The 13,402-nt window shown below is 44.9% G+C and overlaps 2 protein-coding genes and 4 non-coding genes across 6 annotated transcripts; all 6 read right to left on the bottom strand.

Annotated features, from left to right (window-relative positions):
- Nucleotides 1-79: 79 nt before the first annotated feature.
- On the bottom strand, nt 80-3,186 carry LOC104581783 (60S ribosomal protein L18-2). The gene is made up of 5 exons (XM_010230343.3): nt 3,030-3,186; nt 2,855-2,944; nt 2,627-2,755; nt 2,329-2,511; nt 80-415 (listed from the first exon to the last, which is right to left on the bottom strand). Exons 1-5 carry the CDS (start codon nt 3,030-3,032, stop codon nt 257-259), a joined length of 564 nt encoding a protein of 187 aa, XP_010228645.1. The 5' UTR covers nt 3,033-3,186; the 3' UTR covers nt 80-256.
- Nucleotides 844-917, bottom strand: LOC112270260. Its single transcript, XR_002962659.1, has one exon. It is a non-coding gene; the product is annotated as a small nucleolar RNA R16 (small nucleolar RNA).
- LOC112270370 lies at nt 1,180-1,272 on the bottom strand. The gene has a single exon (XR_002962761.1). It is a non-coding gene; the product is annotated as a small nucleolar RNA Z223 (small nucleolar RNA).
- On the bottom strand, nt 1,336-1,422 carry LOC112270306. The gene has a single exon (XR_002962701.1). It is a non-coding gene; the product is annotated as a small nucleolar RNA U36a (small nucleolar RNA).
- LOC112270318 lies at nt 1,522-1,667 on the bottom strand. The gene has a single exon (XR_002962711.1). It is a non-coding gene; the product is annotated as a small nucleolar RNA snoR134 (small nucleolar RNA).
- Nucleotides 3,187-6,923: 3,737 nt separating the features above from the next.
- Nucleotides 6,924-12,960, bottom strand: LOC100835690 (Fanconi anemia group I protein homolog). The gene is made up of 13 exons (XM_010230342.3): nt 12,046-12,960; nt 11,861-11,942; nt 11,561-11,752; nt 11,386-11,450; nt 11,125-11,284; nt 10,800-11,045; nt 10,584-10,700; nt 10,261-10,452; nt 10,102-10,183; nt 9,059-9,999; nt 8,079-8,589; nt 7,806-7,996; nt 6,924-7,711 (listed from the first exon to the last, which is right to left on the bottom strand). Exons 1-13 carry the CDS (start codon nt 12,801-12,803, stop codon nt 7,253-7,255), a joined length of 3,996 nt encoding a protein of 1,331 aa, XP_010228644.1. The 5' UTR covers nt 12,804-12,960; the 3' UTR covers nt 6,924-7,252.
- Between the last annotated feature and the right edge of the window lie 442 nt (nt 12,961-13,402).

The raw sequence follows: 13,402 nt of genomic DNA, 5'->3' as shown, positions 1-13,402 counted from the left end.
AATACAACGACTTAAGTGAGTTTTTCCGCCGAGTTCATTGACTGAGTTCTTTACTCATTGCTTTATATGGGACTTTCGATTGACTGTCGGAAATCCAGGTAGAAGCAGAGATAGCCAGTGCATTGATCAAATACATGTGAATTTCTGATACAAAGCTCATAACATCCCGACAAAATTTATCCGATCCTGACACTTCGAGAACTCCCAAACTCAAACAAGAGCTGTGGTGTAATACATGGTGATAGGATATAACGACCTAGACCTTGAAGCCTCTGCTGTTCCTCCTCCCTCTCGCCTTCTCAAACTTCCTTCCCTTGGAGCGGACGTAAGGCTTGGTGTGGCTGTGCGGCACGCCAGGAGCCTTGCCGAAGTGCCTCACAGCCTCACGGGCGTTCTTAGGACCCCTCAGGAGAACCTGTTAACAAAATTATAATTTGTTACGACTTACAGAGAACAGTAAATTTGTTCAAAAGTGCCAATGCCTGCCACCATTATACTTAGGACGAGCATATATCCTTAGAAGCTCGACAATTTGAACAAGAAAAAAAAACTTGTGAAAGCATTTACAGCAATCCATATATATAAGCATCAAGAATGAAACATTTGAACTAACAAAAATGTAAGCTGAGGATAGATACAGATCAAGTCAAAGCAGATTCACTTTTGGAACTCGAATTTTAAATGCATTGACACAATATAATCACACTATTCACTGTATTCAGCTAGTGGCATCATATGTGTGCCATTTTCCCAATGATAATATATACAGTACACACACTAGTCACATGTAAAACCAGTAAGCCACTCCAGAAAATAAAACCATTGTTACAGTTAAATCATGATAGTTGCATCAGACAATAAGCGGAGTATTTGTCCACACATTACATTCAGTGTAGCATAAATGATGACATGCCATTATTCTAATATGTACAACTTGGCTGAATGAAATAGCAACCAATCACAATGTACAATTAGAGATGGAACAGCAAAATGTTGGTTAGACCATTTGGCACCAAAGCAACCATGGAATAATCAATAATGCAATGGGCTGGTAAGACAATCATATAAATATAAGCACCAGTTAAACCTCCTTTGTCTTGAGTAAAGGCTCCAAAGAAGAATGTAACTGATGCAAGTGTATGCTCACATCATTGATGAACTTAAAAAAGTTGTGCAAGTTCAAGGCTCAGATTTGCTACAGCTTTTTCAGTCATGAAATCTCAGAAGCAGAACTGACATATAAGCTGAAAGTTTTTATCATCACTGCCATGCCAAACAAGAGCACATCAATAAAATAACTCTACAAGGATAAAGCATAGAGAAGTGATCGCTGCATAGCTCATATTAAGAAATTCAACCATTAATTTTTCCCTTTTGCTTCACGGGTTAATCAGAAGCGCAGGTAGGATCTAATCACTGCCATCAATCCAATGCAAATTATGTACTCCCTCCGTTCCTAAATACTTGTTGATGTTTTAGTACAAACTTGCACTAAAACAACGACAAGTATTTAGGAACGGAGAGAGTACCCATTACTTTGACAGACCACTCAATCACAAAAATTGTCATGATCTCCAACACTGAATGGCGTGGTGAATCTAGCACAAGCACTGGGTCTTCCTTCTCCAGAGCTTCAATCCGACAAGCCCGGTGTTAGCCCCGTGCAGAAACAAATATGAACAAGAAACAACCAAGAAAGAGGAATTTCCAGAAGAGAAAAAAGGGGAATTGCATCAGGAAAATGAACTCGAGCAACAAGTGTAGGAAGCACTGACAAAGGATGGTCTAAGCCTATAGTGGGAACAAAGCAGAGGCGGGGGCTATGATTAAAGCCCCCTGTGGATTGTTATTACTAGTGCATGAACACACGGACACTCAGCACAGCATCAGGTCCTGACCATCCGCCGGGTTTATTCAACAAGAGGGTTGGATATATTTTATAAGGCTGAGATGTTGAATTTATTTAAAATAGTTTAAACTTGGCATGTAAAATTGATGCTTCGGACAGCTAAAAAAATGTACAAACAACTGTGAACAACAACAGCTTCTTGTACTCCCTCCGTCCCATATTAAGTGACTCAAATTTGTCTAAATATGAACGTATCTATATACAAAAATACGTCTAGATACATGTAATATTTTGGCACCTAATATGGGATGGAGGGAGTAATAAAGATGGAAAAATACAGAACCTACCCAAAAGTAAGTTCCTTCCTGCATTCAGAAAGGCATTCTTAACTCTCCAAAATACTGGACTTCCAAGCAATGCTGATACGAAAATGTACACTAATTCAGAGACATGCAAGCATGAGAGCAGAGCGGATTTACCGTGTTCTGACCAAGAGGCGCATGGAGTGCCAGCTGGTCAAAGGTGAGGCACTCTCCTCCAGCATTCACAATGCGGGCCCTCGCCGTCTCAGTGAACCTGAGCGCGGCTACCTTCATCGCCGGCACCTCATAAACTTTCTTGTCGTCGGTTATGGTGCCCACGATTACAGCGATCTGGTTCTCCTGCATCCAACAATTACAAAGCCAAACGAGGTCATCCAAAAGTTAACAAAACCACCCAACCCAAGGCAAGCAACCAATAAACACGAAAGCAAAACAAAAGGGAGCAAACAGAGACCTTGCCTTCCATGAACTTGACGAGGCGGCGGAGAGAGAGAGGCGGGCGGTTGGTCTTGCTCATGAAGAGCCGCTTCAGGATCACCGCATTGAAGTGGTTCTTGGTCCTCCGGACCAGGAAGCGGTAGAGCTGCGGGCACAGATCGGGACGCGACGACACTCAAAAACCGAAATTCGGGCATGAAATGGGGGAGGACGCCAACGGATCGAGGTGATGGTTCACACGTACCTTCACCAGAAGCTTGAGGTAGACATCGTCCGACTTTGGCGCGGTGCGCTTGGTCTTCTTGTTCCGGCCGCCGGCGACGAGGTCGATTCCCTGCCAGGAGAAAGAGGATGTGATGTCTCTGAGCTCAGGTTCATGGTTACAAAGATGAGCGGCGAGAATTTCTGAGAGACGTTACCATGGTGGTGCGCGGCGGTGAAGCAGCTGCGCGGCGGCGGAGGAGGGGAGTGTTCTAGGGTTATTTTTTTTTTTGCGGGCGAGCCGAGAGAAGGATCCTTATATAGTGTTGCGGATGGTGCGGCGGACTCGAGACTCGACCGAATGGGTTTGTGCGCAACAAGGGGGCTCGCTTACTTTGGTTTGTCAGATTAACAGAAGGACACCGGGTCAGATTAACAGACGGCTTGGGTTTTTAGAAGTTTTCATATCCTTGCTCAAAATTTTCGCTTACTTATTCAAAGTAATTTCATCATATTCACTAGTCTACGAGACAACATAAAATATACACACACTAGTAAAATAACCGTGTTTTGTAACGGGGCACCATACTCTCTCCTGCAAATGTACAATGACGAAACTATGTAAAAATCGACATGAATGCTCAAAGTCAATAAAATTTGTGTCACTACGGAGAATATATCCCACACAAACAAGATAATCTTGTTATCATGCACACGATGTCTCTTTCACCTTTGACTACATGTGCTCGCAAAAACTTGATCATCAATAAAAAAAATAGAAGACGTTTCGCTACCCCATGACTATAAGTGACCAATTGATCGGGTCAAAAAGCCCGTGAGCCCGCGGGGCCAAAAAGCACGGAACTAAACGGGTTGTGCTGGCCCGCAAGCCTGGATCTCAAGCCTACATGCCGGTGCGACACGGTCCATTTAACTTTTTTTAATCTGTTACACAGGCAACCCATGTCATTCTCGATCTGGCGGCCCACCCTGCCACTTCCCTTATTCGTTGCGGGCCCGCGCCCTCCCCAATTACTCCCGATCTGGCGGCCCACTGCCTGTTCTTCCCTTCTCTCTATCTACATCCAGGACCACGAGTAGGCAGGATCTAGATCTCCCCAATTCCCCAATCCCATTGATTTGGACGACGAAGCCCCTTCCTCGTCCCTGATCTGGTAGTGGTGCACTGCACGATCTTGTGGTGGCACAACACGCTTGGTGGCGAAGCACGTGTACGGGGCGCAGGGGGGGGGCACGGATCGGAACTTCTGCCAAGGAGAGGATGGATGGATGGATCGTATCAGGAATGCTCACCGCTAGCCGCCTGGAGATGCCATCGTGACGTGGCCGTCTGGAGGATTCGCTCGCAAGTCGCAACGGGGATGGATCCCGACCTGTTCCGCGACCGCACGGGAAACGAGCTAGGGCACGGTGGCCTCGGGCGCGGAGGAGGGAAAGAGAATCGGGGCGGGACGGGCGCACACGATGTTGACGCGGGAAACGAGCTAGGGCACGGTGGAAAGAGAATCGGGGCGGGACGGGCGCACACGATGTTGACGCGGGAAACGAGCAAGGGCACGGTGGCCTCGGGCGCGGAGGAGGGAAAGAGAATCGGGGCGGGACGGGCGCACACGATGTTGACGCGGGAAACGAGCAAGGGCACGGTGGCCTCGGGCGCGGAGGAGGGAAAGAGAATCAGGGCGGGACGGACGCACACGATGTTGACGCGGGAAACGAGCTAGGGCACGGTGGCCTCGGGCGCGGAGGAGGGAAAGAGAATCAGGGCGGGACGGACGCACACGATGTTGACGCGGGAAACGAGCAAGGGCACGGTGGCCTCGGGCGCGGAGGAGGGAAAGAGAATCGGGGCGGGACGGGCGCACACGATGTTGACGCGGGAAACGAGCTAGGGCACGGTGGCCTCGGGCGCGGAGGAGGGAAAGAGAATCGGGGCGGGACGGACGCACACGATGTTGACGCGGGAAACGAGCTAGGGCACGGTGGCCTCGGGCGCGGAGGAGGGAAAGAGAATCGGGGCGGGACGGACGCACACGATGTTGACGCGGGAAACGAGCTAGGGCACGGTGGCCTCGGGCGCAGAGGAGGGAAAGAGAATCGGAGCGGGACAGGCGCACACGATGTTGACGTACGACCGGCGGCGCAAGGCAGATGTTCTGTTTTCTTTTTCTTGTTAGGGTGCGTGGGACGGCCGGAAAAAACGTTTCGTTTTTTTACGATTTTTTCCGGTGGCATATGGAGCGTAATTTTGGTGAAGTAACGTACCGCCGCGACCGTACCGTCACCACCAACTCCAATTTAATATATTGGTATAGATAAAAATATTGATCAAAAGTTGTTTACATTTGCAAATCCACACAATGAAAACCTATGCGCGGGGAAATAGAGCATGATGTGAGAAAATTGGAAAAACACAAGCCCTGTCAAACTTCACATAAACACCATTTTTTAAAACTACTCATATGTATAAATAATCAATAGATAAAAGTGTTTCTATGTTTCTCCGAAGATAAATTGTACATATAAAGCACATCAAAAAGTTGTGGTTAGAGAAACTTTAATAAATGGTAATATGGTCACTATACTCCGTAAGTAATCCTCGTTTGGTCCAAAGTATTCCACCGTTAGTCCTTGACTCCTTCTCACTGTTGATGCCTTGAGAGCATAAGTAGCGAAAATCGTCTTCACCTAAGATGCTCATAGTAGCCGTGAGTTTTCATGAAAAAAAAAAGCAAAAGAGCAGTGGGTGGACGAGATAATCAAGCACATGCCTCCCAACTGACTCCGCTGGCCAACGATAACGCACATAGAGGTTGATGCTAGCCGCAGCTCAACCTTTGAGGGAGGTTCCCAACATTTCCACCATGGGAGGGAGAGGGAGGCGAGTCACGAGACGCAGCGAACCGAACAAGATCATGGGCGTTTGGCTTGATCTAGATCCTCATATGAGTTTACTAATCTACCTTTGTCATTAAGGACTGGCGAAAGCTTTAATATTTGTGTTAGAAAAAAAATCAAAAATCATAGGAGCACTTCTCCTCAATATTTGTAATTTACAAGGTTAACTCTGATACGCTTCCTGTTATGAAACTTAACAATTGCGTGAGCAACCATGTTTGCTCTGCGTTTAATCTTCACCATCTTGACACCTTGAATACATTATAACTCCAATGCCTCCATCAAATCAACCAAGGCATGCATGTCGAAAGACAGCGGAAAGAAAACGATACACACATAGACTATTAGCTTCGAGGATAATAGGTAGGTGCAACGCCAAAGCTGGATCTCCTCAACACAAGCACTGATTGGTAAACACCTCTTTACCGACATAAGAACTTTGCCATTCAAATCCCGGGTCACAACCCAACACTCTCTGAATTAGATCACATCAAACCCAACATGCGAACCAACCGGAAGAGGCTCACATTACCTCTACCGTGCATGCATCTTCAATGCCCTTGGATTGTATACCATGTTACCTCCATCGCACAAGATCGAGAAGAACCTAATACGAGTTTTTAGATTATTGCTTTTGCATGTGTAGACGCACATTGTAAAACCACCATATAGCCCTCGTGCCTTGCAAGTCAACGCATCCCCTTTTGAAAATGTCGCTCATTTTTTATTTTTGTCAGTAAATTAAATAGAATGAAAATGTTCTTGTTGAGTATAATCATAGTAAAGGTGATCCTTAGTGACCCATGGGTGCAAACTTTCCACGAGAACATGGTCACCACCGGGTCTTGTAAAAAAAAAATGGTCACCACCGGGTCTTGTAACACCTCCACGTGGTGTGGATCTTCGGATTAAAAAGATAATCACCACAAATGGGTGTAGATCTTCAATTTGTTTCAAACACATGCAGATAGTCATTATAAAGGGGCGTATTTTCACTCCTATGGATGCTTCATGTCAGTCATATACTCCCTCTGTTACATAAAGGTTGGTACAGATTTGAACCGGAGCCGGAGGGAGTACTCCACAACCTTGTGTTAACCGGAACACTTTGAAGGTAATCACCATGAAGTGGTGTAGACCTCTCAGTTGTGGATGAATAATAAACATTATTCGTTGCTACAATGCTCTTCCATGAGTTGTGTAAAAATAGAGGTAACCACTACATTGTACAAGTATACGGTCTGTGCTTTATACAACAGGAGAGATAAATCTCAATCATTTGATTGCCAACACAGGATCATGTCTCGTCCCAAAAGAAATATGATACGATGTCAATCCTACATGTTTCACAAGAAAAAATTAACCAAGAGAAAAATGCAACACCAATTGCTGTCACATCTATATATATCGTCTAAAATCAACATGTTAACCTACAAAAGCAATTCGAGACTATCTACAAATTTTGATCTATTTTTCCACTCGGCATCCATAATTTATGCTTTGTATTTTGCTGTCTACAGAAAATTCATTCGCCTTCAGCTTCTTGATCAGATTCAGAATCTTGGACGATTTGATTTGTCTTAGATCTCTTCCTTCGTGTTAATATTTCCTCCTCTTCATCAGATTCAGAATCTTTGACGGCATCATCACATTGAGCACTGGCCTGCAGGTCTTCATCAGCATTTGTTTCAGCAGGAGCATCTGCACTGTCCTCCACACCCTCATTAGGGTCACTCTCAGGTGATGCAGCACCAGCTGTAGTAGTATCCCCTTCGCATTCTTCTCCTCCAGCTTTATCCTTCGGTTGTATCCTGAAATCTCTTACTACGCTACGCTTGGCATGCCTCAAAAGGTTCACCTTTGTAAGTTTGCTTAACTGGATTAGGTACTTCTCATAATCTTCGACCTGGAAAATAAGATCAGGAATGCATTTGCTCTCCCTTTTAATCCTGGCCAGGACCACTTTTTTGTATGCTTGCTGATTCTGCAACCAGAGAAGTAAAATGAGAAAGAAGTAAAATAAACTGAAGTCACAGAAGCCAAAAGCATTGATGGTGCATTTATACAGTGCAAGAGACCTCTTGAAGTGAACAGACGAAATCATAAAGCGGGGCAGTAAGCATCCTGCAAGTTACTTCTGCCAGTTTCTGAAATTTGAGACCCGGTATGAACTGCCTGTAGCCCTTAGGCGCTATCTGAGACTTTGACATGCGAGCCAAAAGCTTATAAAACTTTGCTGTTAGTTTCAGAAACTGTTCTGCTTGAGAATCTGAGAATGGAAAGTAAAATTAGGTGCCTGGAGGAATGGAACAGTACAGGTGTCTTACGATACCTTACAAGTTACAACCTACCCTTGAGGCTCATATGTGTGAAAGACGAAAGGACATGAACTACTGATGTTGATCTTGAGTAGAGTGCTTCCTCCAAATACACTTTTTGAATCCTTTCCTCTGCTGGCTGATCGTCATCAACATTAGAAGAACCATAACCTGACATGAGCATTGCCTTGAGCTTACCAAGACCCCAGTCCAGTTCAATAAGAGATGATTCAACCATATGAAGGAACAGAGCAGCAAGTGAATTCTTTGTTTTAATATTGACAATAAGAAATGCCTCCGAAGAATCTCTAGAGTCCTCGTCTCCAGAGGCTATTAATTTCTTCAACTCTGTTGTCATCTCATGCACAAGAATCATATCATCCGGGGCTGTCATAAGATCGACAGCAAGCTTTACCACCGCTTGTGCAGCGCTTGGGCTTTGGACAGTTTTCTGTCTGCATAAGCCTGCAGCCCAATGTCCAATAAGATGCCTTTGTTCAGGATGCAGTTTCCTTGATATACCAAAAATCAGTTCAGTCAGAGCCTGCACAAATGAACATTAACTTCAGTTTATGTACTAAAGCAAACTGTTAAGATCAAATTATTCACCAAAGCAGAAATGAAGATCAAATTTGAAACAGGTCACAGAAAACATTGTATCCATCATGTCACACATACTAAAAAAAAATAATTCATTCAAATACTGAGAATTGCTAGTTTGGAAGAAAGCCATTGTCCATGACTCTTAACATAGATTAAAAGAATTATATCATGCAGAACTGCACTGTGACGTAACTGCTGCCAGTAACAAGTGGGCCTACAAGGAATGTATATATGAAACTAAGCACATGTGTGAATATTTAAAAGGAAATTGACAGTACAGAAGCATGTATTTTGCGTTACACTTATTATGCCAAATAAGTAAAGTCATCATCATATTTCTACTAACATAATTCAGTAAAAACACAACCCATCATTCATTGCTTTCCTGCTCAGATTACCATCAGATTTACCTCAGATTCAAGCAAAAGGGATTGGGACAGAGCTCGCGCATATAACATCTTCAGTATGTTCAGAAACACACGGGCACCTCTTTTTTCTGGATCCTCAGTCATAGTGGCATCATTGTCAGGAAGCTGGTCAGCTTTCATGATATCCTCTATATTTGACGGAGCTGAAGATATCAGAAGATCAATAATATCACTTGAACGATCTTCTGATACACTTTGTTTAAACAGTTCTTTAAAGCACCTCAATGCCAGATATAATTGATCCCTTTTGTTTTGAACTGTTCTTGTCCCTTGGGTCATGTTCTTCTTGAATCCACCATTCTCTTGCTTTGAATCTAAGATAAGCCACCATACGAGCTTAACTATTGGCTGCCCTAACCTCTTCACATCTTCATACAGCATTGTTCTTAGATTTCCAATAGTCGGCTCACTTTGCTTTGCTGTATGTGATTTGAACATTTCTAGACAGGCTTTCAGTACAAAAGATAATAGAGTGGAGCACTGGTAAAATTTAGATTGGCTAGGACGCTGACTGCATTTATCATATTTATCAGCATCGCAATGTTTGACACACATTACTGCAAGTTCATATAAACTTGAATTCACAAATTTCCCCTTCTTTTCATGTAATTTCAGCCAAGAAGCATTTGGATTTTCTTTGGATTCATTGGTCTGTTTATCTATAGAACCACTTGGATCCCCTCTTCTTCGTACAATTTTCTCCCTGCTCTTGCTTGTTTTCTTCTCAAAGCCACTGTGTGCATCAACGAGCTCCAGTATTTCTTTTTCTAACTTTTCCTTTGGTTCATCAGCACCTTCCTCTAGTTTTGAAGCAGCAAAATCAACAAAAACCTCAATGATTCCAGGCATAGCAATGTTATAACAGTGAGCCATCTCCAAAGTTGAAGAAACAGAACCAGCTTCTTGCGTCTGCTCTCGTTGATCTGTTGTAAGGCAATACAAACTGTAAGCACACAAAAATGTGTCATATCGAATAATAATGTTAAGATCCAACAGGTCGCCTTTATCATTATTGTATCACAAACCTTCTGTGAGGCATTTCCTCAAGTACTTTTGGATATTTGATAATGCTCTCACGAACAAATCTCTTGACGAAGATCTTCCAACCTGACAATAGCTTAGGTTATGATTGCAATATAATGAAAGCCATTAGTTAAGGATTTCAAAATGAGGGAAGAGCAAACCTCATTATCCTGTGAAGGAGCAAATCCAAAGCACTTCCAATATGCGTCACGTGGTCGTGGACACTTACTATTTTGCTGAACTCGAAGAATGCACGAGACACATGACAGTAAGCAATCTAAAGGTTCCACAATGCATACTGTGGCACTCTCGACTTTAAAGCATGAATTTATTTTAAGGGGGCATTCTGCATCCTGAAGCAATTCAGGCAACAACTCATCAGAACAACTTGATTTGGCTTGCTAAAAGAATGTGCTTAAAAGATTCTATTACGAAGCAGATTAGCAGACAGAAGTGGTCACAAAAATCTACTAGGTAAGTTTACCTCCGCGTAATAGTTTAGGAAATGGGGCCACAGGAAATCAAGGACATTGTCTGCAACAACTGGATCAAAGGTAACAATTCGTATGAGACCCTTATACAAGGCCTCTTTGACGCTAGCCTGTAAGAGCAGAACAGCTATAATGGGAACTGTATATGTATTACCAGACATGAAGGATGGAACACATCGGCAGTACAATAAATTTTCAAAGCAATATACCTGCTGAGAGAGACACCTGCGAAGCAATCCACTTAGTTCTTGAAAGAGATCTCCACAAACCTCTCGATGTATTTCAGGTTGCTGGCTAGAGCTCGCCTGACTTGACGAGTCTTGAAAAGGATTAGCATCATTTTTCCTATACTTGCTTTCTGTAACAATCAGCTCAACTATAGCATTTGTAGCAGCAATCCGGACAGCATCCTCCCTCTTGAACATTGCCTTCCTTACAACCAATATTATGTAATCCTGATAATTAAATTCTATAACAATCATCATACTGTATTTTACAACCACAAAAACATGGACTACTGTACAGCTCACATACCTTGAGATCATGGTTAAACTTTGTGAGTGGCAAGCTGCAATTGATCAGACCAGTCGATACCTTGTCATTCATGAAGGCAAAAAAGTCCAGCAACTCCTTCAGGTGCGCAACATATTCTAGCATTGGAAATGGATGACTCTGAACTAAGCATCCAATCAACCTGTAGAGAAAGATGGATTTCTCAAAAAGAAATTATATACTGAATTATATATTTATATGTACTATTTCATAATATCTACAGGGATTTCAAGCTTCTGCTACCTAAGAACTGGTGCACTTTGTTGAGGCTTTGCCGACAGAATCCGGAACTTGCATTGTTCGATTATCTAACCTCAAGCAGACCAGATGGAAACATGCCAATATCAAATTAAACGAACCAAGCAAGTACTCAGTAATTGATTCATCAACAAAACGATCAGGCTGCCTTGATCGATACCTCAGTTCGTGCCATTTGGTGGATCTCAAACAATGACTTGAGCATATTAACACCAACTTCTTCAGTGCTCATAACCCCTTCGTCTGAGCCATCTTCCTCCCCTCGATCACCATCTGAGGCTTCTAACAGGAGAAAGCCTACCTGAACGATGCTGGGAACTACATGCTCCCTCCCACCAATGCTATCATCGACCTGCATATGAATCCCCAAATTACACCTCCGCATGCAGAGAATTAGAAATTCTAGGTTTTCTGATCAGTTAATAATTCACATCACAGATTCAAAATACGAATTCCTCACGGCTTTCAGCAATGCCTTCTCGACGGAATGAGTAGCCTTCGCGCACTCCTCTTTCAGGCGATCCGGCAACCACTTGCAGCGCCTAAAAGACACCAATTACGAAAGCACCCAATCAAATACTGCTAAATTTTCCTCAAAAAATTACTTATGCTAAATACAACCCAATTAGACAAAGATGCCCTGACCTTGACATCTGATAATCTCGGCGCGACGTAGTGGCAGCGTCCCGGAGCACGCCAACAGCACCGTCATTGAACCTCCGCACGCGTGCCACGGACAGCAGTACCGCCACCGCGAACCCATTGAGAGCGCCCACCGCGTCGGCCTTGACCGCGGCAACTATCTCCCTTGCCAGTGCAGGGTCCTGCTTAACTGCGAAGGCAATGTGCATCAGCACGGTGCCCTCTACCTGGCGAGCGATGGACGGCGGTGCACGCATGCGGGCGCCGTGGTGACCGCCGAAGAAACGTAGGAGACCGGCGAGGACTGCTCGGGGGTGGAGCGGCTTGGAGGCGAGGAGGAGGAGCTGGTAGGCGAGGGCGGGGAGGTCCTGGGCTTCGGCTCTAGGGAGGAGGGAGAGGATCTTGGCGAGGCAGTCGGGGACGTTGGAGCGGAAAGGCGCGGGGAGGTCGCGCAGGAGGGAGGCGACGGCGAGGAGGGTCGGGGAGGGCCAGCTTGGCGCGTTGAGGAGGGAGGAGAAGGCAGCGGACGCAGCGGCGGAGGTGGGCGAGAGGGAGAGCAGGGCTGGGAGGAGGGAGAGGTGGTTCGGTGGTGAGGCGGCGGAGAGGGAGTAGAGGAGGTCGGCGAGGGCGTCGGGCGGGAGAGCGGGAAGGAGGGGCACCGCCGCAGAGGGGTCGCGGGAGGCCATTTGGAGGACGGATTCCACGGTTGGCGGCGGGGGACGCTGCGACGAGGGAGGGCCATCTGGAGTGGCTGCCGACATCGCCGGTGAAAGGTGTGACCGCCGGCGGGGAGCTGGGAGGGTTCAGGAGGGAAGCCGGTGGGCTTTTCCCTCGCTTGGAAACTCCTTTTCCAAGACACGTGACTGATCCTTGTCTTTTGGATTTGGAGAAAGAAATGCGGAGGGGTGACTGCTGAGAAGTTTCGCAGTTCCTAGCCCCGCAAGTCTTTTGTTAGCATAATAAGCCCATGAGGTGGGCTGGCCCATAATAGATGTGGCTTAAATAATACGTGGGCCGATTCGACATACAATAGGCCTAGAAATCTGGTAAGGTCAAAACCTTCGAAAAAAGACGAGTCGATCAACAAGACCATGCACTCGCTTCCTCCTTCACTGGTTTCTGACATGAATGATCCTTGCAAGAGTTTGGCAAACAGGCCTCCTGAAATTAGTATGTACAGGTTAATAAAACCGAACATATAAATAGTACTATAAAGCAAACCAATATATAACGAAATACGGAGTACAAGGAATGATGAAACCAAAATCATGTAAATTTGACTCGGTACAGGTTCTGAAACGGCTAAACATATTGAGGAGACATATGAATGCAATGGGGATTTCTGACATGAATGATCCAC

This window comes from Brachypodium distachyon, chromosome 1, assembly GCF_000005505.3.
Source record: "Brachypodium distachyon strain Bd21 chromosome 1, Brachypodium_distachyon_v3.0, whole genome shotgun sequence".
NCBI lineage: Eukaryota > Viridiplantae > Streptophyta > Magnoliopsida > Poales > Poaceae > Brachypodium > Brachypodium distachyon.
The sequence above is the reverse complement of the archived record's forward strand: the minus strand, read 5'-3'. Positions and strand labels throughout refer to the sequence as shown.